At 42.0% G+C, this 25,008-nt stretch overlaps 1 protein-coding gene across 1 annotated transcript in view; it reads left to right on the forward strand.

Moving 5' to 3' along the window:
* The window catches only part of XPOT (exportin for tRNA), a 105,062-nt gene that overhangs the window by 13,408 nt on the left and 66,646 nt on the right, over positions 1-25,008 (forward strand). Inside the window, exons 4-9 of the mRNA XM_073620136.1 lie at positions 9,882-9,938; positions 10,084-10,153; positions 11,782-12,000; positions 18,039-18,223; positions 20,027-20,195; positions 22,916-23,152. Of these exons, the coding sequence (XP_073476237.1) occupies positions 9,882-9,938; positions 10,084-10,153; positions 11,782-12,000; positions 18,039-18,223; positions 20,027-20,195; positions 22,916-23,152 (937 nt within the window). The remainder of the gene's footprint in view (positions 1-9,881; positions 9,939-10,083; positions 10,154-11,781; positions 12,001-18,038; positions 18,224-20,026; positions 20,196-22,915; positions 23,153-25,008) is intronic.

The raw sequence follows: 25,008 nt of genomic DNA on the forward strand, positions 1-25,008 counted from the left end.
ACTGGAACGCACGGCCGATAGAAAAAAGGCCTTTCCAGAGAAGAAGAAAAAGCCGACAGCCAGAAAAAAATTTTGTGGCCAAAGTAGGCAGCAAGGTCCTTCAGAAAGGGACAATAGGCCCAAAAAACATTGGACAGGGCACAAGGGCAGAGGTAGAGGGGGCGTCTTGTTTAACCCTTCAACAACCCGCCAAGCCACAGTGACTCGTGTCTCACAGTGGGAGGAAGATTTCAGGCTTTTCTCCCACAGTGGGCAGCAGACGCCTCAAGTCCATTCATCCTGGACCTGGTGACCAATGGGTACAGGCTGGAATTTTCTTGCCAGGCACCAGAGCGATTATTGGTCACCTTCCCTCCCCAAGATCGGGTAAAAGCGAGGGCCCTGGGTCTCCAAGTTGGAGACTTGTTAGATCAAAAGGTCTTGATCCCGGTTCCCCAGTCGGATCAGGGCAAGGGATTTTATACCCATATATTTGTCATCAGAAAGCTGTCAGGAAAATATCGGCTTATCCTGAACCTCCGGTCTCTAAACCGTTCAATCAGGTACAAGCACTTTTGTATGGAGACTGTGTTCTAAATCACAAACCTGCTTTACCCAAACTGCTTCTTGGCCACTTTGGATTTGAGGGATACCTATCTGCACATCCCTATTCATCCAGCCTTCCAAAGAGTCTTGAGACTAGCGGTCAAGATGGGAACAGAGATTCAGCACTTCAATTTCAAGCCCCCTGGAATCAAGGGTCTTGTTATCCTTCAGGGTAAAAAGAAACTTGTGGTGGACACACCTGCACCTCACGAGGTCTACCATGGTCCATTCCTATATCCCAGAGAATCGCAACAGATGTGAGTTCCTGGGGATGGGGAGCCCACCTCAGCAACACAATGGCACAGGGAGAATGGTCCTCAAGGGAAGCAAGAGCTTCATCTAATCAGAGAGAGCTTCTAGCGGTTCAGAGAGCCTTGCAGGCATTTCAGACGGAAATCGGCGGTCACAATCTACAGATTCTATCCGACAATATCGCTACGGTTGCATATCTCAACAAACGGGGAGGTACAAGGAGTTGGATACTTCAATCTATCACCCAGGAGATTTTATCATGGGCAGAAGGGAATCTAGCCTCAATTACAGCAGTGCTCTTCCGGCAAGAAGATCCTTTGTTGAACAGATTCAATGCTGTACTCCAAAAATGTTATCACTTGGGAAGAGACTAAGTTTGACTTCTCCTCGTTCAGGATCCAACCTAGGTCTTGCAAGTGGTATTTTGTTCTGTTCATATTCCCCATCAGTTGATCTTTTGAGATGGCGAATAGAAGCAGATCGTCCAGGTATGGAACTATCATGATTCCCTGGATCCTCAGAGGCGCCAAGGCTTCCGCCATGACCTTGGTGAAGATCCTCATAGCCAAGGATAGACCAAAAGGCAGGGCTCTGAATTGCAAATGGGCTATCGTGCACTCTGAGCTGATTGCCAGACGCAAGAATTTCTGGGATGCTACCGCTATTGGAATGTACAGGTAAGCATCCCTGAAGTCTATGGAAGCCATAAAACACCCCCTGTAAGTAATTTTCCTTACAGAGTAGATCGTATCCATGCGGAACCTTTTGTAACAAATGGACCGATTCAGGAGATTCAGGTTCAAAATTAAGCAAAATTTTCCCAAGGGTTTTTTATTAGAAAAATGAGAATAAAACCCTAGACCTTCCTCCTGAGGTACTGGAATAATTATCCCCTGGTGCTTCTAAAAGGGATATTGGGGCTAGGGCTTTGTCCAGTGCTCTGGGGACCTGGGTCACAAAGAAGCGGTTTGGAGGGCTCTCCGAAAACCCCAGCCCGTACCCCTGGGAGATAACATTCAGGACAAACGGACTGGAGGTTACTGCCCGCCACTGAGGGAAGAAGGCTAGAAGTCTCCCTCCCACAGCAGGGCCACCAGCACTGGCTTTTAGCTGGCTGTTCGGGACATCTGAACAGAATAGCTGCCCTACGTCTTCCCCTTTCTAAACCCCAGGGCTTCTTTAGATCATGTTTCCTTGGGGACCTGGGTTTGCTGAAGAGGACGAAAATTCTTTTTGATTAAAGGCGTCTTCTTCTTTGCCGGAAAAGCCTTTCTTGTCTGCGGTCCTAAAATCTAAATCTAAAATGGCCTCTAAGTCAGGACCAAAAAGTAGATCCCCCATTAGAGGGGAGACCACAGAGTTTCACTTTAGAAGCGGAGTCTACAGACCAAGTTTTTAATTGGAGCGCCCCTCCACGCTGAATTTACCAGGGCTGAAGTCCTAGCGGACATTCTGATTGCTTATGCTGAGGCATCCACTAAATATGCCACTGCCTTCGACAGTACTGGGATGGTATCCTCTCGGGAGGTACCTCCTTGATGTGCTGCTTCAACTGCTCTAGCCAGTGCTCCAAATTTCTGGCAACGACGGTTGAAGCCATGGCCGGTTTAAGATTTGCCATGAACGAGTCCCATGCTTTTTTTTTTAGTAGGGAATCGGCACGTTTATCCATGGCATCCTTCAGGATGCCCATGTCCTCAAATGCCAAGTCAGTATTGCGAGAAACCTGGGAAAATGCTGCATGTGACTTCTTCGGCCTTTTGTTCCATACATGCGCTAAGTCTTCCTCCGAAGGGAAACCTACGCTTAAGAGATTTTGAGAAAAACTGAGCCCTTTCTGGTTCCTTCCATTCTCGCCTGATCGCTTCTGAGAGAACTTTGTGTACTGGAAAAACTCTGTTTTAGTTTCTCCCAAGCCCTCAAACATCTTATGCAGGGAAAGATCAACTTTATCTTCCTGGATGCTAATGCCCTGTACACACGGTCGGATTTTCCGATGGAAAATGTCCGATCGGAGCGTGTTGTCGGAAATTCCGACCGTGTGTGGGCTCCATTGGACATTTTCCATCGGATTTTCCGACACACAAAGTTGGAGAGCAGGAGATAAAATTTTCCGGCAACAAAATCCGTTGTCGGAAATTCCGATCGTATGTACACAAATCCGACGGACAAAGTGCCACACATGCTCAGAATAAATAAAGAGATGAAAGCTATTGGCTACTGCCCCGTTTATAGTCCCGACGTACGTGTTTTACGTCACCGTCTTTAAAACGATCGGATTTTCCGACAACTTTGTGCGACCGTGTGTATGCAAGACAAGTTTGAGCCAACATCCGTCGGAAAAAATCCTATGATTTCGTTGTCGGAATGTCCGAACAAAGTCCGATCCACTTTGTCCAAACATAACTTACCGTATTTATCGGCGTATAACACGCACCCCAAGTTTAGGAGGGAAGTCTAAGGAAAAAAAACTTACATTTTAAATGCCCATCAATGCAGCCTTGCCCAGCGTCCACCTGCAGCCTTGCCCAAAATTGCAGCAGGTTTGGTTTTTAAATTTGCTGCCGCTGCTTTACTAGGTCTGCTATGCAGTCCTTGCACAGGGTCTTGGTTCAGCTCTCTTTTTAAGGGTCGCTTTGCAGGAAGGGCAGCTTTTCTTAGAAGAGCTAGGGGTATGCTTCCCCCCCCCCCCTGTGCCTTCTGTAATTTTAGAACAGAAAAGCACCCCATTAGGACCAAACCATGTCCCCTCGAAGGGACAAGGAACAGGCTCCCCCTTCCCCAAACTACAGCCACCAGGGGAAGGTGGAGGGGAAAAAGAAAAGCCCCAAGGTAAAAGGATCTGAGGCCTCTGCCCCAGCTTACCTAGGCTGGAGTTTGTGGCTACTGTTCCCACCATTGCTGCTTGATCCGCCGACTCCATACTGTAGCAGAAGTGGCTTCACCCCACCGGAAGTTCTGCTCCTTCCGGAAATGTCGCCCGCCACCCAGACCCATAACAAACAAACCCTGGAAGGACCTGACTCCATGCTCCTGGAAGGGGGTAGACTCTCCCGGGCTCTCGCCGAGCGGGGAAGAAGGGGGAGCTCCATAGCGTCCCCCACCCATCTAGGGGGATGCTGGCATGGCCCAGAGGACCGCAAGGTCCAACATGGAGGAAAAAAAGATTTCAGGTGAGCCATGCACCCACACACAGGACCTCTGCCTGGATAGAGCGCAGCCCATCCACAGTACCTTGCAGCGCTTCCACCATGGCGGAGGAAACGTTACAACTGAGGCCGTGTTGGAAGGGGGCTGCCTGAAAAGGAATTATTCGCAGTATTTCCTGGGAAGTTTGGTGGCGCTACGCTCTCTCCAGATGCTATCCTGAAAGACGCATTGAGAAAAGACCTGGAACGGCCCATGCTGTCACATGGTATGTTGTTCATCCCTTGAGAATAAAGTTCAGTCAAAAAACACACGGAGATGCAGTTGCTCAGGGCTGTACACATGGCATTGCTGCAATGCTCCCCTAGATCCATTTAGTTCTGTACACCCCTCTGAGTCCCCTTCCCTCTCAATAATTTAGATGAGTCATTTCCTCTCCCTAGCTGTCGCATTTAAAATCATCATGGCTGTGCGAGGCTCTGTCCACACAGCTGCGTCAATCATTTACAGTGACCTGTGAATGAATAAACAAGTCCCTTCTCTTACTGCGACAGACTTGTAGTTTCAGTGGACTGCGAGTGTGCTAAGCAGCAACTAATAGACCATTCACACTTGCTACAGCTCTGAAACTGATGCCCTGTATAGAGGTACAGAGACAGAGCTGTAGGCAGTTTCTGCAGAAGCCTGATGTTGCACCGACAATCCATTGGTTGAGTATGCAATGCAGACTCCTGTGAAAAAAATTAAAATGCATCTATTTATTTTTTCTGTGAAAATGTGCGTTTATTTACAAAGCAGAACTTGGCTTTTAAATTCTTCAGTGTACCACAACTAGGGCTGCAACTATCGATTATTTTCATAATCGATTAGTTGGCCGATTATTGTTTCGATTAATCGATTATTCGGTTAATAACCTTAAAAAAAACTGTGGTGTATAATTTAGTTTAATATGTAAAGTTTAAAAAAAAAAAGGAAATGTATTCCTAAATATCTCAATGCAGTGGTAAATATAAATTGCCAACTTCATGGTTAGGGAGCAAAAGCTCTAATCCACTTTGAGAATAAGACAGAGGAGATATACTGTATATACAATTAGAAGAGATATACTGTATATACTATTAGAGGAGTTCTACTGTATATACTATTAGAGGAGTTCTACTGTATATACTATTAGAGGAGATCTACTGTATATACTATTAGAGGAGATATACTGTATATACTATTAGAGGAGATATACTATTAAAGGGTGAATCTGGTAAATATCATCAGACTCAGAGATCCATTTTTTCATTCTTTCATTCAGCAAATGTACAAAGATTTTTTGTCTGAATATTCTCGTCTGAAAATTGATCCGTGTGGCCAGCATAAGGCTCGGTACACACCTATGCAGTTTGGTTTTGACCTGTTTCTGCAGTGCTTTTTGCTGTGCGTTTTGATTTTTGCACACGTGATTTTGCTGCGATTTGCATTTTTTTTTGGACAATTTGTTGTTGGGCAAATTTAAAAACACAAATTGCTGCAAAAACGCATTACGTGCTTTTTAGCAGCTTCTCCATTTAAGTATATTGAACCAAAAAAGCACTGGTTTGCGTTAAGAAAAAAAAAAAAAGTCCCTGACCCTTTCCAAATACGCAGCGACTGAAAAAAGCATAGATGTGAACGTGTCCCATAGGAAGCCATGTAAATGAACTGTAGTGCGTTTCTGCAAAAAGCACCAAAAAACACATAGGTGTGAAGCAGGTCTAAGACGTTTAGTAATATAATGGGGTTAAAAAAAATAAAATTAGCCCTTTAGATAATCACTACTGTAAGGGGTTCATTTTTTTACTGTAGAACTGTGAAAGTAATATTTACAGCAACAATTATTTGCTCTTTTTGTGCTATAAAGGGCTCATTTTAGTTTTTTTTTTTAACCCCATTATGTTACTGTCCAATTAATCGATTATGAAAATAGTAATCGATTAATTTCATAATCGATTAGTTGTCAGTTAATCGATTAGTTGTTTCAGCCCTAACCACAACTATTGGTACTATTTCAGCATATGCCATAAAGTCTACATACATTTGTGTGTGCCTCTATAAGCTGCACAGGAAGGGGTGCAGTTTGCCATCTTTGCCCAGGGATGTCCCTGTACTGACACTGACCAGAAGAAAAACTTTAGTGTCATTTTAAAGAGGACAAACTATAGAATAAAATGTATACTTCCCCTTCTTTTTTTTTTTTTTAATCAATTAACTAAACCACTTTGACCAATTACGTGTGTTTGTTTTTTTTATTTTTTATTTTTTTTAGGATTACACTAATCATTTGCAGACCGCACTATAGCTGAATGATGGCTACAGCACGGACAGCTAGTTCTGGCATATTCTCTTCATACGATGGCCTCCTGTGATCCTGCTCGCTGCAGGGTGCAGGCAGCATGCTCTGTGATCAGTGTCCAGAGGACACTGCTGATCACAGATTGAGGTAAAGAGCCAATCAGCGGCTCTTTACCACGTGATCAGCTGTGTCCAATCACAGCTGATCACGGATGTAAATTAGAAGCTGGTTATCGGCACTCCTTTCCTCATGCTGACAGCATTAGGAGAGGAGGAGAGAGTCGATAACCGGCTTCTCTAAAAGGGACATGTACACTGATAATCGGGCACTGATTATCAGTGCGCTGCTATCTGTGCCCACCAGTGCAGCCTCGCATAACAGTGAAGGAGAAAAATTACCCATTTGCAAAATTTTATAATAAAGGTTTTTGTTTTCCAAATTTTCAGTCTTTTTTCTTGTTTAGCAAAAAAAAATAAAAAACCCCAGTGGTGAGTAAATACCACCAAAAGAAAGCTCTATTTGTGTGAAATAAAAATGCTAAAAATTTAATTTGGTACATTGTTGCATGACCGCAGTTGTCATTCAAAGTGCGACAGTGCTGAAAGCTGGAAATTGGCCTGGGCAGGAAGGGGGTAAAAGTGCCAAGTAGACAAGTGGTTAAACATTTTTACAAGACAATATCGGGAAAAGAAAACCTTGTTAGTCCTTTTAAAAATCACTCTGTTTTAAGTAATGGCAATGTCATTACTATATAAATGGGTCCAATGCAGAAATGTAAAAATTGCTCTGTTCCATAGGGGAATAAAGGTATGAAAGGAAGTAGTTAGGACTTCCTCTAAAATGCTTTTCCTAATTTTTCATCAGGGGACACAGGGTCAGTTGAAAGTTGAATCTTATACTGCTGCCTTTAGAAGGAATTGGACACTGACAAACAAGCCTTTGACCACCCAGGTATAACTCCTCCTACTCCCATAGAGGGGATATGGTCACCTCTGCCCATATAAAATTCCCTTCTTCCGCAGTTGGTTTGTGAGTACCTGCTGTGCTTCTTGGTGGTTTGTTGTCGAATCCTAAGCACAAAGGGAGTGACCCAACAGGCCTCTCCAGCTCATGATCCTCTAGCACAGTGGTTCTCAATCTGGGGGTCGAATGATGATTTGCCAGGGGTCACCGAATCCTGGGCTGTTCCTGAAGCCCGCACTGCCCTCCCAGCCTTTTTGTGGCCGCCCAGCAGGACTGTCCCTGGAGCATATGGCCGCCCAGCTGGGCTGTTCCTGGAGCCTGCAGCTACCCATTCAGTTCATGGCATCGCTGGGGGGGGGGGTGCGGCAGAGACCAGAGGTCAGCTGACTGGTGAGAAATGTGAATTGGAAGGGGCTGGAGGAGACCCCATCTCCTGATTTCAGCATAGGTGTCACTGCTATGAGACACCACAAAGTTGGAGACGCCATGAAGCCGGAGACACAGTGAGTAACACTACCTGTGATTACAGTTGCTATTAAAATTCCCCACTACAGTTCTCAACACAGCAGATGACCTTGATCAAGAGCACCTAAGTTGGCTGATCAGAACTCCCCCCCAGCATTGCCACTCATCCCAACTCCCTGCCAGCTCTCCCACTCATCCCATTCCCCACACACACACACACACACACACACACACACACACACACACACACACACACCAAGGAGTAAGAAAGAGAAGGAATAAAAATAGAGAATACATGGAAGGGCGAGGGAAACGGGGGGGGGGGACAAAGAAAAAAAAGGGAGAGAAAGATTAAGAACAAAGACTGCTAGATAGAGGGATGAGGAAAAAAACAAATTAGGATAGAGACTGATAAAAGGGAAAGAAAGGAAAACAAAGAGTGGTACATCCTAAAATGTACTATAAGGGGTTTTAATACCGTACGAGTGGAACGGACTCGGAGTCCTAAATGTCTGTGGATTAGGGGCACAAATTGTCTTGGGTGCTGACAACCTACGCTATGAAAATAATTTTACTGTTAGGGGTCCCCACAATTTGGGGAAATTTTATCAAGGGGTCACGGCACTAGAAAGGTTGGGAACCACTGCTCTAGCAGGCAATAGGCAGCCTACAGTGTCTCTCCCAGAGGACCTGAGGCCAGTAGCATTGATCATTGTCCCCTGCTTCAGTCTGTGTGCTCCTTAGTCTTCTGAGCTTCCTCAGGTATAGCTCCCTCCTCTAATCTGTACAGGGCTGAGTAGTCGCAGACTTTGCTAGATTTTATGGATTAAATACTTGCTATGATAGCTGGCTCAGAATGCAGAGGGTGCAAGCCTACTTCTATACCCTCTCCTCCAGGGTCTGAGCATGAAATAGCTGCAGCAAACCCTGCATGGTCAGCTGTGGATGATGAGGAATCTCCCTATTCCTTTTTACATGAGTTTGTGCCTGAGGAAGCTCAGTCTGCAGGCATAAGTCTTGGGCTTAAATATACTATATCAGTTCTTATTGCTGCATTATGTACCTGTTTAAAACTTGAGCAACTGGAACCACTCCTGTCTGCCAGTCTTGGCTCCCTTTTTTAAAGGTGTCAAAACCAGTCAATTTGTTACTGGAATCTATTCTGTATAGAGATTAGCTTACAGTTTTTGGTCTGGTTTAGTGACAAACTGCACATGTTTGTGTTGACAGTATCTGGGCTCGGGGCCGGTGCATTCATAACATGTTACACCTTGAATGTGGGTGGAACATGCATGTAACATGTTAAGAAAGAAAGGTGAACTTATCCTTTAATCAGGATATTTTACTTCCATCTCTCTGACAAACTCCTATGCATCCTAAGCAGATTTACTTCCAGTGTTTGGATGTCACAGGAGCTTTTCAGGTTTACCTCTCAGCTACAGGTTACTTCAGTCTGGCTTTGTCTTTACTAAGGGCTACTGGAGGGGAAAACTTACTTCTTGCTCCACCATATCTCTGTGGCTTTGACAGATCATTATGTAAGTATATCTGCTTTAAAGATAAGGTTCCCCCTATGACACATTTTACTAGATCAGTGAATTCTTCCTGAGCTTTTTGGTTCAAGCTTCTGTTCACCATATTTGCAAGGCTACCACCACCTTGTCTTCTGTTCACATACACTGTAAGTTTTACAAGATGGCTGTTCAAGTATCTGATGCAAGATTTGGGCGTGAGGTCCTGCAGGCAACCACCTAGTATTTACTGCTGTTTTTCTTTTTGGGTACTATTACCGTTATTTGCTGTGTTGCCTACTACTTCGTTGGACTACCTTTTGAGACTTCCAAATGGTCTGATTTCCTGAAGCATCCTGGAAGTGACCATACTTGCCTGGCCAACAGCTGTTTTTGGTTTGCCAGTGTCCCAGTTTCTACTAAAGGTGGCAGTATAACTCATTGGTCTCAGAAACAACTGATCCTCTGCCCTTTTGATGAAGATCTGTGAAAAGATTTTACAGGAAGCAAAAACAACCCTTTTGTTTAGAATATGTAAATTATTTTTTTCTCCATAGCTTGAGAACATGTTAACTCTTAAATTCTAAATAGGATTGCAAAAAATGTGTAAAACCTATGAAACTCTATTTTTGTTTCAGTGACGATCATGTCAAGTTCTTCTGCTTTCAAGTTTTGGAACACCAAATAAAATTTAAGTGAGTTTTACATCTGCTTGTGTCAAGAATGGATGCTGATGTATTGTTGTGGGAGCCCAAGAATGACTTGGCTGCTGTGTTATGTGGGCAGTAGTGTGGGTGAAGTTTTCTTAGGTTTATGGTACAATTTTGTGTTTTGTCACAGGTATTCTGAACTGACTGCATTGCAGCAGCAACTGATAAGGGAAACTCTAATTGCTTGGCTTCAATCTCAGGTAAATATTAAAATGTTTGAGATCTGCAGAATGGAGGTCCTGATCCTTCTAGCCCAAAACAAACACAAGACATACAAGTCTACGTGGTTTTACCAGGATGCCTTTACATTCACAGCTGAAGGACAGGCACTACTGTTTGGGAGTGATCTAGAGTAATAATTGGTTCCTCCTACTTCCTGAGCTCCTGTTTGTGTGGTTCCCCCTGTTCCCCTACCTTCCTTCCCCTCTTCACTCCTCCAACCCCCTTACTGACATTATCTCCCTCCCCACATTTTAACTAACAGGTCAAACTTTTCTCCACCCTCTCGCAACAGTTATATCATTCCCTTTGGGATTGCAGGTACTCTTGATGACTTAGAGGAACTGCAGTCTTCTCAAATTTATAATAAAAACATATTTGCTATTCTGAAGCTTCCCTCCAACCACTTTGCATCATTTAAATGTACTGTGATTCTGTACTTGCCAAATATGCTGCAGAAATCTCCCTCCACTAAGTCTGGCTGCAGCCATTTTAACTGTAGGCAGCTGAAGCTGCTGCCTGTTCACTTCCTGGATTTACAGAGGCACACCTCCAGCTCTGCAGCTCTTTGACCCTCTTATGACTCACCCACCCTCCCCCTCCCCTCCTGGCAAACTCTCGATAGTGAGAGAGAGCGCTGTGCATGTCTAGCCTAGGCGTTTTACCAGACAAACAGGAAGTGGGCTGTATAAGGTATTTACTAGCAGAAAAAAAAATACTATTCAAAGCTTAAAACAACAAGGGCAGAAGATTTAATAGATGAGAAGTTGAAAAAATGACTGAATGTCCACTTTAACTTGGCACCATCTGTGTAATAGGTTGTGATTGACAGTTTGTTTTGTCAGATTTGGATATGTCACTTCATGCTTCACCCTTTGTATCCTGACCAATAATTTGTATATCTCAAGCCAGTAACTAAATTTTATGTTTGAAAAATTCAAAATAAAGAATTTATTAAGAAAATTAAAATGTTTGCAAAAAAAGGTTCGTCATGTGAGTACTAGAATAAATGTTCTATAGAAGCATCGTTTGAGGTTAATTTTGAGTGTGCTACCTTTTTCAATCTTCAGTTAAATGTTCAACGTGATGTAAGTGGCTTGTTAACGTTAAGGGTGCACTGCAGTTGACAAACTGGTCTGGTAGACTCTTGTGCCGGTAAAACAGACTTGTGTAATTGGCATGCACACAGGTTTTTGGGTGAATGGTGTTTGTGTTTAATTTTTTTTTTTTTTTTAACCAATTCACTACTACTTCACACTTAAAAGCGGTGGGTGTGAGTGGGTTAAAGTACCACTGATTGTAGAATTGTTATTTTCAAAGGGGTGGAGTTAAAGTGCAGCTTATCTCTGATTGTGGAATGTATTTATTTTTAAATGTAAAGAAATTACCTCTCAAGATATAAAATTATTTTGGCTACAGTGTTTTATGCCTCAGTAATTGTCAAAGTACCACAGCACAGTGGAAAAAAAGGCATGGTAACGAAGGGTTATATACAGGCTAGTACTCGATTTGTTTAAATGATTATGAGCATAATACTGTTGCACCTTGTCTTTGTTTTAACATTGTTTTGTTGGTTTTTTTTTTTTGTGTGTTTGTTTTTTCCTTGCAGATGCTCAATGCCCAACCAGAAAAAACATTTATACGTAACAAAGCTGCACAGGTCTTTGCCCTGGTCTTTGTTACAGAGTACCTCTCAACCTGGCCTAAATTTATTTTTGATATTCTGTCTGTTGTGGGACTGAACCCCCGTGGTGTTGACCTGTACCTTAGAGTTCTTATGGCTATTGATGCAGAGGTTGTGGACCGGGACATCATTCACACTCCTGAGGTGAGAATCATGCTTTTATTATTTGTTTTTTATTACTTTACACTGTGTCTGTTTAGGAGTATATTTACACAACCTAGATTGCAAAGGACATTAAAACCCAACTTCGGCATGGGGGGGGGGGGGACCTTACAATGCAGTCCCCTGCACTGCAAAGGTTATATGCTTGTTAAAGGGGGTAGAGGTTGGGGCTGTATTACTTGCTGTATTGTTGGCTCCAGCGCTCACGTCTTCTCCCTGATGCAAGGCTATTAGTCCTGCAGTCTGCGTGAGGAGGTAAGTTCAGGCCAAAGTGCATTAGTAATAAAGTTGCGGGGACTGGTTGCACAAAAGGAGCGATGAATAAGGCATATATTACACCTTTTTCTTTGAGCATTTACCCTAGGGGAGGTGAGGGCCACTGAATGGGGTTGTTTGTGTGGTGTGGTTTTTTGTTTGTTTTTGTTTTTTGTTTTTTTTTTTTTCCCTTCTGCCTGCAGTTGAGCTGTAAACATTTAAAAGTTTCAGTTGTTAATGCTAACCTCTAAGATTATACTAATCAAATTTTTTTTCATTCTGACTAAATTACATTTAAAAATGTAGGTCTTTTATCACCTAGATACACACAAACATGCACAATTTGACATAGTTACATAGGTTGAAAAAAGACCATCCAGTTCAACCTTAAAAACAATAAATAAAATAAAAAATATCGTAAAATCCAATATACCCAGTTGTATACCCTCAGTTGATCCAGAGGAAGGCAAAAAACCCCAGCAGAGCATGCTCCAATTTGCTACAGCAGGGGAAAAAATTCCTTCCTGATCCCCCAAGAGGCAATCGGATTTTCCCTGGATCAACTTTACCTATAAATGTTAGTACCCAGTTATATTATGTACATTTAGGAAAGTATAATCCAGGCCTTTCTTAAAGCAATCTACTGAGCTGGCCAGAACCACCTCTGTCGGGAGTCTATTCCACATTTTCACAGCTCTTACTGTGAAGAAACCTTTGTGTATTTGGAGATGAAATCTCTTTTCCTCTAGACGTAAAGAGTGCCCCCGTGTCCTCTGGGTTGACCGTAAAGAGAATAACTGAACACAAAGATCACTATATGGACCCCTTATATATTTGAACATGTTGATCATATCCCCCCTTATTCTCCTCTTCTCAAGAGTGAATACATTCAGTTCCTCTAATTTTTCCTCATAGCTGAGCTCCTCCATGCCTCTTATCAGTTTGGTTGCCCTTCTCTGCACTTTCTCCAGTTCCCCAATATCCTTTTTGAGAACTGGTGCCCAAAACTGAACTGCATATTCCAGATGAGGTCTTACTATTGATTTGTAGAGGGGCAAAATTATATCTCTCTCTAGAGTCCATACCTCTCTTAATACAAGAAAGGACTTTGCTCGCTTTGGAAACCGCAGCTTGGCATTGCATGCTATTATTGAGCTTATGATCTACCAAAACCCCCAGATCCTTCTCCACCACAAATTCCCCCAGTTGTACTCCCCCTAGCATGTATGATGCATGCATATTCTTAGCCCCCAAGTGCATAACTTTACATTTATCAACATTAAACCTCATTTGCCACATAGTCGCCCAATCAGACAGTGCATTGAGGTCGGCTTGTAAATTGGAGACATCCTGTAAGGACGTTATTCCACTGCATAGCTTGGTGTCATCTGCAAAGACAGAAATGTTACTTTTGATCCCAGTCCCTATATCATTTATAAAGATATTAAAAAGTAAGGGTCCCAGCACTGAACCTTGGGGTACACCACTGATAACCTTAGACCATTCAGATTAAGAATCATTAACCACTACTCTCTGAATTCTGTCTTTTAGCCAGTTTTCTATCCATTTACAAACTGATATTTCCAAGCCTGTAGACTTTACCTTACATATAAGCCGTGTGTGGGGAACTGTGTCGAACGCTTTTGCAAAATCCAAGTATACCACATCCACAGGCACCCCTCTGTCCAAGGTTTTACTTACCTCTTCATAAAAAGAAATCGGGTTTGTCTGACAACTTCTGTCTTTCATGAATCCATGCTGTCTGTTGCTTAAAATTTTTTTTTCCAGCAAGAACTCGTCTATGTGGTCTTTTATTAAACGCTCCAGTATCTTCCCGACTATAGAAGTTAAACTAACAGGTCTATAGTTACTTAGTAACGACTTTGATCCCTTTTTAAATATAGGCACCACGTTCGCCCTGCGCCAATCTAGTGGCACTGTTCCCGTCATTAATGAGTCCCTAAAAATTAGATACAATGGCTTTGAAACTACATAGCTCAATTCTTTTAGGATCCGTGGGTGGATGCCATCAGGTCCAGGTGCTTTATCCACCTTTTATTCTGTCTAAATAATTCTGGACCATATCACTTTTGAGCCATTGTGGATCATTCGGGGCTGTGTCACTACCACCCCCATTATGGACATGAGCTCCCCCATGCTCCTTTGTATACAGAGCTGAAAAAAGTATTTAATAAATTTGCCTTCTCTTTGTCCCCAGTCACCTACTCTAGATTATTTTGTAAAGGGCCTACATGCTCAGACCTGGCCTTTTTACTAATAATATATTTGAAGAATTTTTTGGGGTTTGTCCTATCTTTTGCAATCTGTTGTTCGTTTTGAATTTTTGCATCCTTGATTTCCTTTTTACATGTTCTGTTAAATTCTTTGTAACATTTAAACGACACTAGTGTTCCTTCATTTTTATATTTTTTTAAAAGCTCTTTTCTTATTGTTTATAGCTTCTTTAACTTTGGCCGTGAGCCACATTGGTTTTGTTTTTAGCCTTTTAAACTTATTACCCATGGGAATATACTTTGCAGTGAGGTTCCAAACAGTCTGTTTGAAGAATTCCCATTTCTGTTCTGTGTTTATCAATGCAAATATTCCCTCCCAGTCTAAATCCTGGAGAGCAGCCCTCATCCTTGGAAAATTTGCCCTCTTGAAGTTTAAGTTTTTTTATCTTTCCCGTATGTATTTCTTGTTTACAGCTAACATCAAATTAAATCATGTTATGATCACTGCTACCCAGGTGTTCCTTAATCTGGACATTAGTAATACGCTCTGCATGGTTTGAGATTACCAGGTCCAACAGAGCTTCATTCCTAGTTGGGGCCTCAATAAACTGGGCCATAAAATTGTCCTGTAATAGGTTTATAAATTTTTGCCCTTTAACTGTCCCAGTAGTGCCATTACTCTGGGTAGTTAAAATCCCCCCTTATTATCACTGTCCCAGCCCTTGCAGCCCTTTCTATCTGTGCAAGGAGCTGAGTCTCCACCTCCTCGTTAACATTGGGTGGTCTATAACAAACTCCAATGATTAACTTTGAGCTACGCACATCTATATGCAGTTCCACCCATAATGCTTCAGACTCACCACTCTCTCCTTCAACCAGGTCCTCTTTCACACTTGCTTTGAGATCACTTCTCACATAGAGACATACCCCGCCACGTTTCCTTTTTACCCTGTCTCTCCGAAAGAGTGCATAGCCAGGAATATTAATAGCCCAGTCATGTGAGGATTGAAGCCAAGTTTCAGCAATACCAATTACATCATAGCTCTCCTCATGCACCAGAGCTTCCAACTCGCCTATCATCTACTACTGCATTCATTTTTGTTCATAGAATTTGTAAAAATAGAAAACCTTCAAGAGTAATTTTTTATGTGGTCTAGATGTGCTCACAATACATGCTTCTGTTTCCTGAAAAACTGCTGCAGCCATGTACAGGTGCCTGCACGTATCTGAAACAGCCTCTTAAAGTCTGCAGACGCCGCTAAATGTATATACAAATAATCCCCCCTAAAGGGATATTTGACCATGCTTCTTTAACTTTAATGTGCAATCAAATCCACATGCAACATATAGTGCATATAACAAATAGTCCAAGCGTAGTCTTGTGAAGTGACAACAAAAGCAGTAAGGTGGTCACCCTCCGCACCCTCAGTGCACACACCGCACTCGCCAGAACTTGTTGACTTCCTGATTACAAGACATCAAACACTTTACACAATGGTTAGCCTCTTCTTGAGTGGAAGCCCCTTCTAATATTTTTTTTTGTGACCAAAAAGCTAAAAATGGACTTACACATACATATTAGATGTAAAGCTAGAAATATCAAGTAGGAAAGCCTATATGCGTTCCACCAAGCGGAAGTGATGTTTACTGGAAGTATTGTCACTTCTGCCTCCTGCAGCCAGTGAAGCAGCCTAGTGTAGTGATAGCTCAGTAGAAATGTGAGGTTGTGAGACATGCTGTAAAGCTGACACTACTAGAAAGTGTTGGAGCTTTGCTTGTCAAAACAACCCAGAATTCAGCTGTTTTCTGTAGGCTTTTTTTTTAAACGACTACATCTCTAGGTGCCTGTTTTTGATATTTAGAACAGTTCTTTTTGATTTTGAAAAGAAGTGTTGATGACCGAATTTGTCCTTTGCAGCACATAAATGTGAACTCATGCTGGATTGGATTTCTTTTTGAAGTGCATTGTAATGTAGTAAAGCAGTAGCACCAGGCCCCTATGTACGTAAGCAGCGCCCATCCTATGTTCAGACCTGTATGTCTTAGTGAGGCATGTTTTTAGGAGTTATCCTGCTTGCTGTAGACTTGTTTTAAAAATTGCCTAATCATTATTAACCACTTAAGCCCCAGACCATTTTGCTGGCCAAAGACCAGAGCACTTTTTGAGATTCGGCACTGCGTCGCTTTACCTGACAATTGCACAGTCGTCCGACGCGGCTCCAAAACAAAATTGATTTGTGTTTTTACCCCCCCACAAATAGAGCTTTCTTTTGGTGGTATTTAATCACCTCTGCGGTTTTTATTTTTTGCGCTATAAACAAAAATAGAGCGTCCATTTTAAATAAAAAAAAAAACGCATTATTTTTTACTATAATATCCCCAAAAAATATATAAAAAAACATTTTTTGCCTTAGTTTAGACCGATATGTATTCATATTTTTGGTTAAAAAAAATCTCTAAGCGTTTGGTTTGCGCAAAAATTATAGTGTCTACAAAATGGGGCATAGTTTATGGCATTTTTATTAATAATTTTTTTTTTTTACATGTTTCAAACATGTTTCTGCGATTTTTATCATGACTGCGACATTATGGCGGACACATCAGAGAATTTTAATACATTTTTGGGACCATTGTCATTTTTACAGCGGTCAGTGCTATAAAATTGCACTGATTACTGTAAAAATGACACTGGCAGTGAAGGGGTTAACCACTAGGGGGGTAGGGAGGGGTTAAGTGTATCCTAGGGATGTGTTTTGACTGGGGGGGGGGGGGGGGGGGTTGTGTGTGACGCATCACTGATCATAGCTCCCAATCACAAAGAGCTAGGAGCACTGACAGTGTCACTGGGCAGAATGGGGAGATGCTTGTTTACATTAGCATCTCCCCGTTCTTCCTCTCCATGAGACTATCGCGGGACCCGCGATCCTACTCTGAGCTTGCGGTGGGAGCGCGTGCATGCCGCTGATGGCACGGCAGCAAATTCAAAGGGACGTACAGGTACGCCCATTTGCCCAGCCGTGCCATTCTGCCGACGTAAAAGTACATGCGGTGGTTGGCAAGCGGTTAAAGCATGTGTTCTTGGCTATAGTATTTGGCACTTGATAATGATATTCAAAAGATTAATCTAATGTATCATTTTGATATATTAAACTATAACTATTCACTTTATGGAGCTCAAGCAATGGCATAAAAAAAAGCACCTACTTTTATACATTTAATTTAATTTTGATTTTTCAATTTTGTTTAATCAAAACTGTAAACCACTAACTATACACTTAAAAAAAAAAAGTCTTGTATGTATGGTCTTCGTGCCTATGCCTGCTAGTTAGTCATTCCATGTGTCTGCAGATCACATGTGACAACCAACTGAATCGGACAGTGGGTTAGGTCGGAAATCATCTGCAAATGGTTAAAGAGTAGGAGGAAAGCTAATAAAAATAGTTGAAAAAAAAATAAGGAACAGGCAGCCGATAGGCACACAATATAATTGTTTAACTCTTCTCCAATTGACCGTACCTATTTACTTACTAGGAAGCACGTAGAAATACATTATTGAAGGACACCATGCGGGAGCAGTGTGTCCCAAACCTGGTGGAATCGTGGTACCAAATATTACAGACTTATCAGCATACAAACTCTGAAGTGACATGCCAGTGCCTTGAAGTGATTGGAGCCTATGTCTCATGGATAGATCTGACATTGATTGCAAATGACAGGTATACTTATATTTTGTGTGCATATCATTTTTAAAAATGCTTGTGAAATATTGTACCAAAAACTCCTAAAATTAAGATCAAAGCAAAAACCAAAAATGGTTAGCAGTGATTGCAGGTCAAACGAAAGAACATATTGACAGTTGATAGGAATGATTGTTTTTACCCTTTGCTCCACATGTGGCAATGGAGTTTTTTTTTTTTTGTACAAACTGTAATAACTAAGTAAAAAGGGAGCACGGTTGGTGGCCGGTGGTGGTGTTTCTGTCGCTGACACTGTTAACAGTTTTTTCAATTTGCCTTAGATCAGCCCTCAAAAATTCCACTCGCCTGCTCGCATTTTGCGAGTGGATTTTAAGGGTTGGCGAGCGTGGGCTGTCTGGGAGCAGGGGGGGTGAGCACCACTGGCAGGCGAGTTGTATGGGAAGAGGAGAGCAGGCGGCTGGATCATCAGAGCACGAAGAACATCACTAACAGCTTTTATTTTAACAACAGTGTTCCCTGCACTCGCTGTCGCACACAGCCCTGCCCCCTGGTCCCGGGACTTTGATAGACAGATCACCTATCTGGGACGAGTGACGTGTATCAAAGTTCCCTGGCCAGGGGGCGGGGCTGTATGTGACGCCGAGCGGCTGAAACACACCGCTATTGAAATGAAAGCTGTTCCAGTGATGTTCCTCGGCGCTCTGATCATCCGGCAGGCTGCATTGGTGGACGCGGGGCAGGCTGCATTGGTGGACGCGGGGCAGGCTGCATTGGTGGACAATATTGTTAATATTTATTAACAATAAATATTAATATTTATTTTTAGAACTTTAATTCTGAATAAAACTGTCAAGTGCCCCGAGCTGCGCTACTCGCATCCGTAGACAGCGGGGCCCAACCCCGGCCCGCTCCCTCATCACTGGCTTTGATGGACAGCAGTAGGAGCCAATGGCTCCTGCTGCCTCAACGAAGCCTGTGAGAGGAAGGGAGGGGAGAAAGCCGCTGCAGATGGCCACAGCGCTGGATCGCATGAGGGCTCAGGTATGTATGAGAGGGGGGGTTACTACAGCCTAAACATTTGTTACCTTTATGCAAGGAATGCATTAAAGTAAAACATGTTTAGGCTTTATAACTTTAATATCACAGTGCAAAGGGCAACAGGTGTATTAATAGCACAGTGCAAAGGGCCATGGAATTTTGTAATCTTGTAATGCTTCAGTTTAGTTAACATAATGGTGCTTATGTAGAGCTTGATTTTTATTTTTTGCCTTGTTAATATCTCCTAATTTACAATAAACAAGTACCGCAAATCAATGGGGGTTATTTACTAAAGGCAAATCGACTTTGCACCACAAGTGCACTTGAAAGTGCAATCGCTGTAGATCTGAAATGAAGGGAAGCTTTGCAGCTTTTATCATCCAATCATGTGCAAGCAAAAATGTTGTTTTTTATTTTCCTTGCATGTCCCCCTCAGATCTACAGCGACTGCACTTGCTGTGCACTTGTAGTGCAAAGTGGATTTACCTTTAGTAAATAACCCCCATTGTTTCAGTTCATAAAGATATACATCTTTCTGAAGATATATTCAGATCATTTCAAAACGTAGTGGAAGTGCATTAGACTATCCATTTTAAAAGCCTATGTGATTATCATGCATTTTTCCTTTTTTTTTTTTTTTGTATGCTTGTATATTAATCCGTAGATCTGCATGCTTTTTATTTCTGTATTGCTGTTTTATCTTCATTCATTTTTTTGCATGCTTGACTTCACTTTTGTGTTTTAAATTGATTACTATTACTTCCTTTTGTGCTAATCTCTCAGATTTATTAACATGCTGCTTGGTCACATGTCAGTGGAAGTTCTCCGTGAGGAAGCATGTGACTGTTTGTATGAAATTGTAAATAAGGGAATGGATCCTGTTGATAAAACCAAACTAGTGGAATCTTTGTGTCAAGTATTACAGTCTGCAGGATTCTTCAGCATTGAACAGGTTTGTGACACTGGTGATTGAGCTCCATGCTAGGATATTTTATATTAAATTATATGTCCGTTTTAGTATGTTATTTAGTCTTTATTTCTTTAACTTCACCTAAAAAAAAAAAATATAAAAAATATATATATATATATATATATATATATATATATATATATATATATATATATATATATATATATATATATATATATATATATACACATATATAATATATAAAAATTTTTTTTTTTTTTTCATATTCCTGCTTAACACTACAGGATTAAACTGCTACCTGATTTCATTAGAATCTCCAGATAACTGATTTCTGGGGTGTTTTCTTGCACTTCAAGCCCTCCTGCTGTCAGCACTGTATAAACTCATCTACTGGTGCACCAAAATGGAAAATTCCGGTGGCGAAACTGAAAATTCAGGATGCACTTGGCCGGAAACCGAGGTGGACAGTTTAAAAAAAATTCAGTGTGGCAGGCATTTTTGCACCATATTTAGTGGGACACAGCATGCCATTACTGGCACCTTCTCCCTTTTTTGTTTTTTTTTAAACAACTTTATTGCTTTCACAGGGGGTGTACAACATCCCTTCTGATAGCATGGGCAGTGACAGGTATGCTTTAGTATGGGATCTGGGGGTCTATTAGAGCCCAGATCTCTCCTTTTTGTCCTTTTAAAAGCAGCAGATCAAGCCAAGATCGGTTTGATCCAATGCTTTCGTAGGCCAATAATGGCCTGTTTACATTAGACCAAAGCCGGAAGTGACAAAATATTTGTCACTTCGGCTTTCTTAGACCATAGAGATGATCTGGGACGTCCCGGTCCTTGGTTACCTATATGGTCAGCCGGCGGAACTGCTGGTTCTGCCCACCAGCTACGCAGTGCAGAGTGGAGTAAATTAATGGACATCACATGACCAGTGTACATAAGCCTGCAAATAAGGTATTTGGAAAAATGTTAATCTGCTCTAAATGCAGTTGATTATGATACAGAATACTTGCTAATCCCAAAGGGAAAGTTTTAATACTCTGTTAAGTAGTCATACATGTTTAATGGTGGCTGTGGATTTAATATCACTTTAAAGAAACCTGCAGAGTAATGTTGAGGCTGCCATTGTTTACCAATTCCTGGCCGTCACACTTATCATGATGGCTTCAATGCTTTGTCACTGTCGCAAAGCAAGCAGGCAGATTGGGTATTTTGACTTCATATGCTGTATGCTTGTTCCAGGTCCTTGTCTTAGGATATGCAAAAGCCAGAGAGACCAACCGGTTTTTCAGAAGGGGCTCAGCAGTGGCGGCCTACATAATTCTCTCAGTATAGGTTTTCTTTATACTCCACAAACAGAAGATCGGCAAAAGGCTGATCAATATTGAATCTCAGATTACTGTGCCAGTCAAGAATTCCTGCACTCGGTCACCACAGCCTCCTCCACATAAACTTGAATTTCTGAGGTGTAAAAATGTACATGGTTCCAGACTCCAAGGGTTAAAAATTGGTTTGCAATAAATATGATCTGTTACCACTGCTAAGGCTTCCTGTTTGGCATTCTTGCCTGAAACACACTATATTACCAAATGTATTTTGGATGCCTGCCTTTACACGCACATGAACTTTAATGGCATCCCAGTCTTAGTCCGTAGGGTTCAATATTGAATTGGCCCATGCTTTGCAGCTGTAACTGCTTCAACTGTTCTGGGAAGACTGTCCACAAGGTTTAGGAGTGTGTCCTATGGGAATATTTGACCATTCTTCAAGAAGCACATTTGTGAGGTTAGGCACTGATGTGGACAAGAAGGTCTGGCTCAGTCTGCACTCTAATTCATCCCTAAGGTGTTCTATCGGGTTGAGGTCAGGACTCTGTACAGGCCAGTCAAGTTCCTCCACCCCAAACTCACTCATCCATGTCTTTATGGGCCTTGCTTTGTGCGCTGGTTCACAGTCATATTGGAACAGGAAGGGGCCATCCATAAGCTGCTCCCACAAAGTTGGGAGCATGTGCACAAACCAAGGTGTGAGTGGAGGAATGAAGGAACTTTACTGGTCCTGACCTCAACCCGATAGAACACCTTTGGGATGAATGAAAGCGGTGACTGTGAGCTAGGCCTTCTTGTCTACATCAGTGCCTAACCTCACAAATGCGCTTCTGGAGGAATGGTCAAACATTCCCATAGACACACCACTCCTAAACGTTGTGGACAGCCTTCCCAGAAGAGTTGAAGCTGTTGTAGCGGTAAAAGAGTGGGCCAACTTGGTATTGAACCCCCCCCCAGCAACCCAGGGACATGAAGTGCACGAGTCTGTAAAGAAGAAAAAAAATGCATCCACCTTATCTGTGGATTATAAATGTTTTTGGGTTAGGTACGCTATAGGACGATAAAGTTGCAGGAAATGGTAAAGGCTATGTGCCTGTTTAGTTAACTAAAGTTGCATAGCTGTAGGGAATGGCAGTTCCCATCTTATCTTTGACATGTGCAGTGGCAGGAATCGCATACTTCAAGAAATGTGCTGGTCTATACATTTAGAGTTTAGGTCGGATGGATTCATTTTTGTCTTTTTAGGAAGTGACATTTAAGTTTTTTTGTTTTTGCATGTCTAAAAAGATTAGAATGTTTGTTGACTTTCATACAGAGCTGATGAAATCTGTAAGCCTCATATTTTCCGTCGTCTTGTTGTTTTTACTTCTGGTTCTCCCAAGAATGTAATTTCTGAATAATTTGAACTAGGAGGAAGATGTGGATTTCCTGGCCAGGTTTTCAAAGCTAGTAAATGGAATGGGACAATCTCTGGTGGTTAGCTGGACTAAACTGGCAAAATCTGGTGATCTGAAAAATGCACACGACACACTGCAATCTATTGAATCCAAAGTGCCTCTGATGCTGCAGTTGCTCATTCATGAAGATGACGACATCTCTTCCAACATTATTGGATTTTGTTATGAGTATTTGCATATCTTGAAACAAGTAAGAACAAGTGCATTTATTAGTAGTTGTTTGTTTGTGTAATATGTATGTATATATATGTGTGTGTGTGTGTGTGTGTGTGTGTGTGTATATATAATAATTTTCTCTTTAGATTGATTAAGTTTATTATGGATTCAATGTTTGGATGATACAATAGAAGGGGGATTTTAACTTTTATCTGGGTGATTAAGGGTTTTTTTTTTTTGTTTTTTGTTTTTTTTTTTTTTTTTTTTTCTTTTCCTCTTCCTGACCATAATAAAATATTTTCCCAACGCTTGAGAGATGGGCACCTCCCCCAACAGGAGTTCCATCAAATTCAAAAACTCTTTGCAAAAGTAAGTCCTGCTGAACTGGTCTGTTAGTGTTTCCTCCATCCAGAGGAGATGCATCACTTTTAAACTGGTGGAAAGAGGCTCAGCTCGGCTCTTTTTTTTTTTTCCTCCCAGCAGTCCACACACGACGATTTGCCCTCCTTGATCATGGGGCTCTTGGAAATGTTTGCCCCCAGTCCCCTTCCTCTTTATAAGGGGGGGGGGGGAGCTGGGCCCACTCTGTTCGGTGCCTTGGGAGGTGACTTACTCCCCAACCTTGGCTGATTTTGGTTCCCTTCTGTCGGCAGTAAGGGAATGTCTCTTCTGGGATGTGTAAGACTGAGTTTACTTGACCAGCGATGCCAGGCGCCAAGTCCAGGCATGGTAATGTCACTGCCTAAGTGCTGCAGCTCCTGGTGTCAGGGCTCTGAAAGCACAAGGGGAAGTGGGTGGGGCCTTTTTGTGCCTCTTCTGACCAAGTCTCCTAAGAAAAGTGGTGTAAATTTAGATCTCCGCTGCACCCTCTGCTTTAATTAACTCAAGTGCAGACAGTGTTTCTGGGAGTGACAGACATCTGTGGCACCAGCAAAATTTCAGGTAAGCTTGTAGTTGGTTTCTTGCGTGCCTGTTTGTGTAGTCTATGGTTACTACATGTCTTCTGCCTGTGACGGAGTCCTTGGGAGGGCTTCACGCATCCTGTCACGGTTAGCTGTATTTCACACACTGCTAGTACATCTAGCACTCCCCTCCATGAGGGTACTGTAATACAGGTGTGTTGCATAAGAAAAGAGAACTGATGCAGCCACCACATCTAAGGATTGGTAAGCTATAATGTTTTACATTTTTGGTTTTGGATTCAATACCCCTTTTTAAATACCACTTCTTTATTTTTTCCTTTTTTTTTTTTTTTTTTTTTTTGTTGTTTTTTTTTTCTTCTCCCATGCGTCAAGGTCGGCGGCAGGGCTAAACGGGAGCAGGTCTTGTGACATCACCTTAGCTTTTTCAGGTCCTCCCCTCAGGCTGTGTAAGGTTGAGAAGAGCTGTCCATCACAAATCTGCACCTTTTGGGCAGATCAGATCCTTGGCTGACAGTTCAGTCCACTTTACATGGCCTGGAGGAGTGCCTGAAATAAGCTGAGTTTTTAGTTCTGAACAAAGGGAACCAGACATGTTATAATGATTGGGAAGGGTTTTTTTTTCCCTTGGGTGATTTTAGGCATTCCTTTTATACCTATATGCCTTCAAAAGGTAATCCAATTCTGGACAATGTACAGACTGTAAACTGTAGGCATTTGAAGATGGGTATACATTTAGAAAATCTTAACGAGTAGCAGCTGCATGATTATTAACATTTGACAACCCCTCAAGCACTCCTCAGACTTCTTGATTTGTCACTTTATTTTTGTCAATGCTATCCTCAAGCACCAAAAAAAGGCTGCATTCGCAGTCTGGAGCTCTTCTTTGCCATACAACAAAGAACATCCGCCAAAAATTTTTTTTTTTTCTAATGAGAGCCAAGATTGATCCACCTTATCCTTGTAGACT

The sequence above is a fragment of the Aquarana catesbeiana genome, linkage group LG03, assembly GCF_042186555.1.
Source record: "Aquarana catesbeiana isolate 2022-GZ linkage group LG03, ASM4218655v1, whole genome shotgun sequence".
In the NCBI taxonomy this organism is placed as follows: Eukaryota; Metazoa; Chordata; class Amphibia; order Anura; family Ranidae; genus Aquarana; species Aquarana catesbeiana.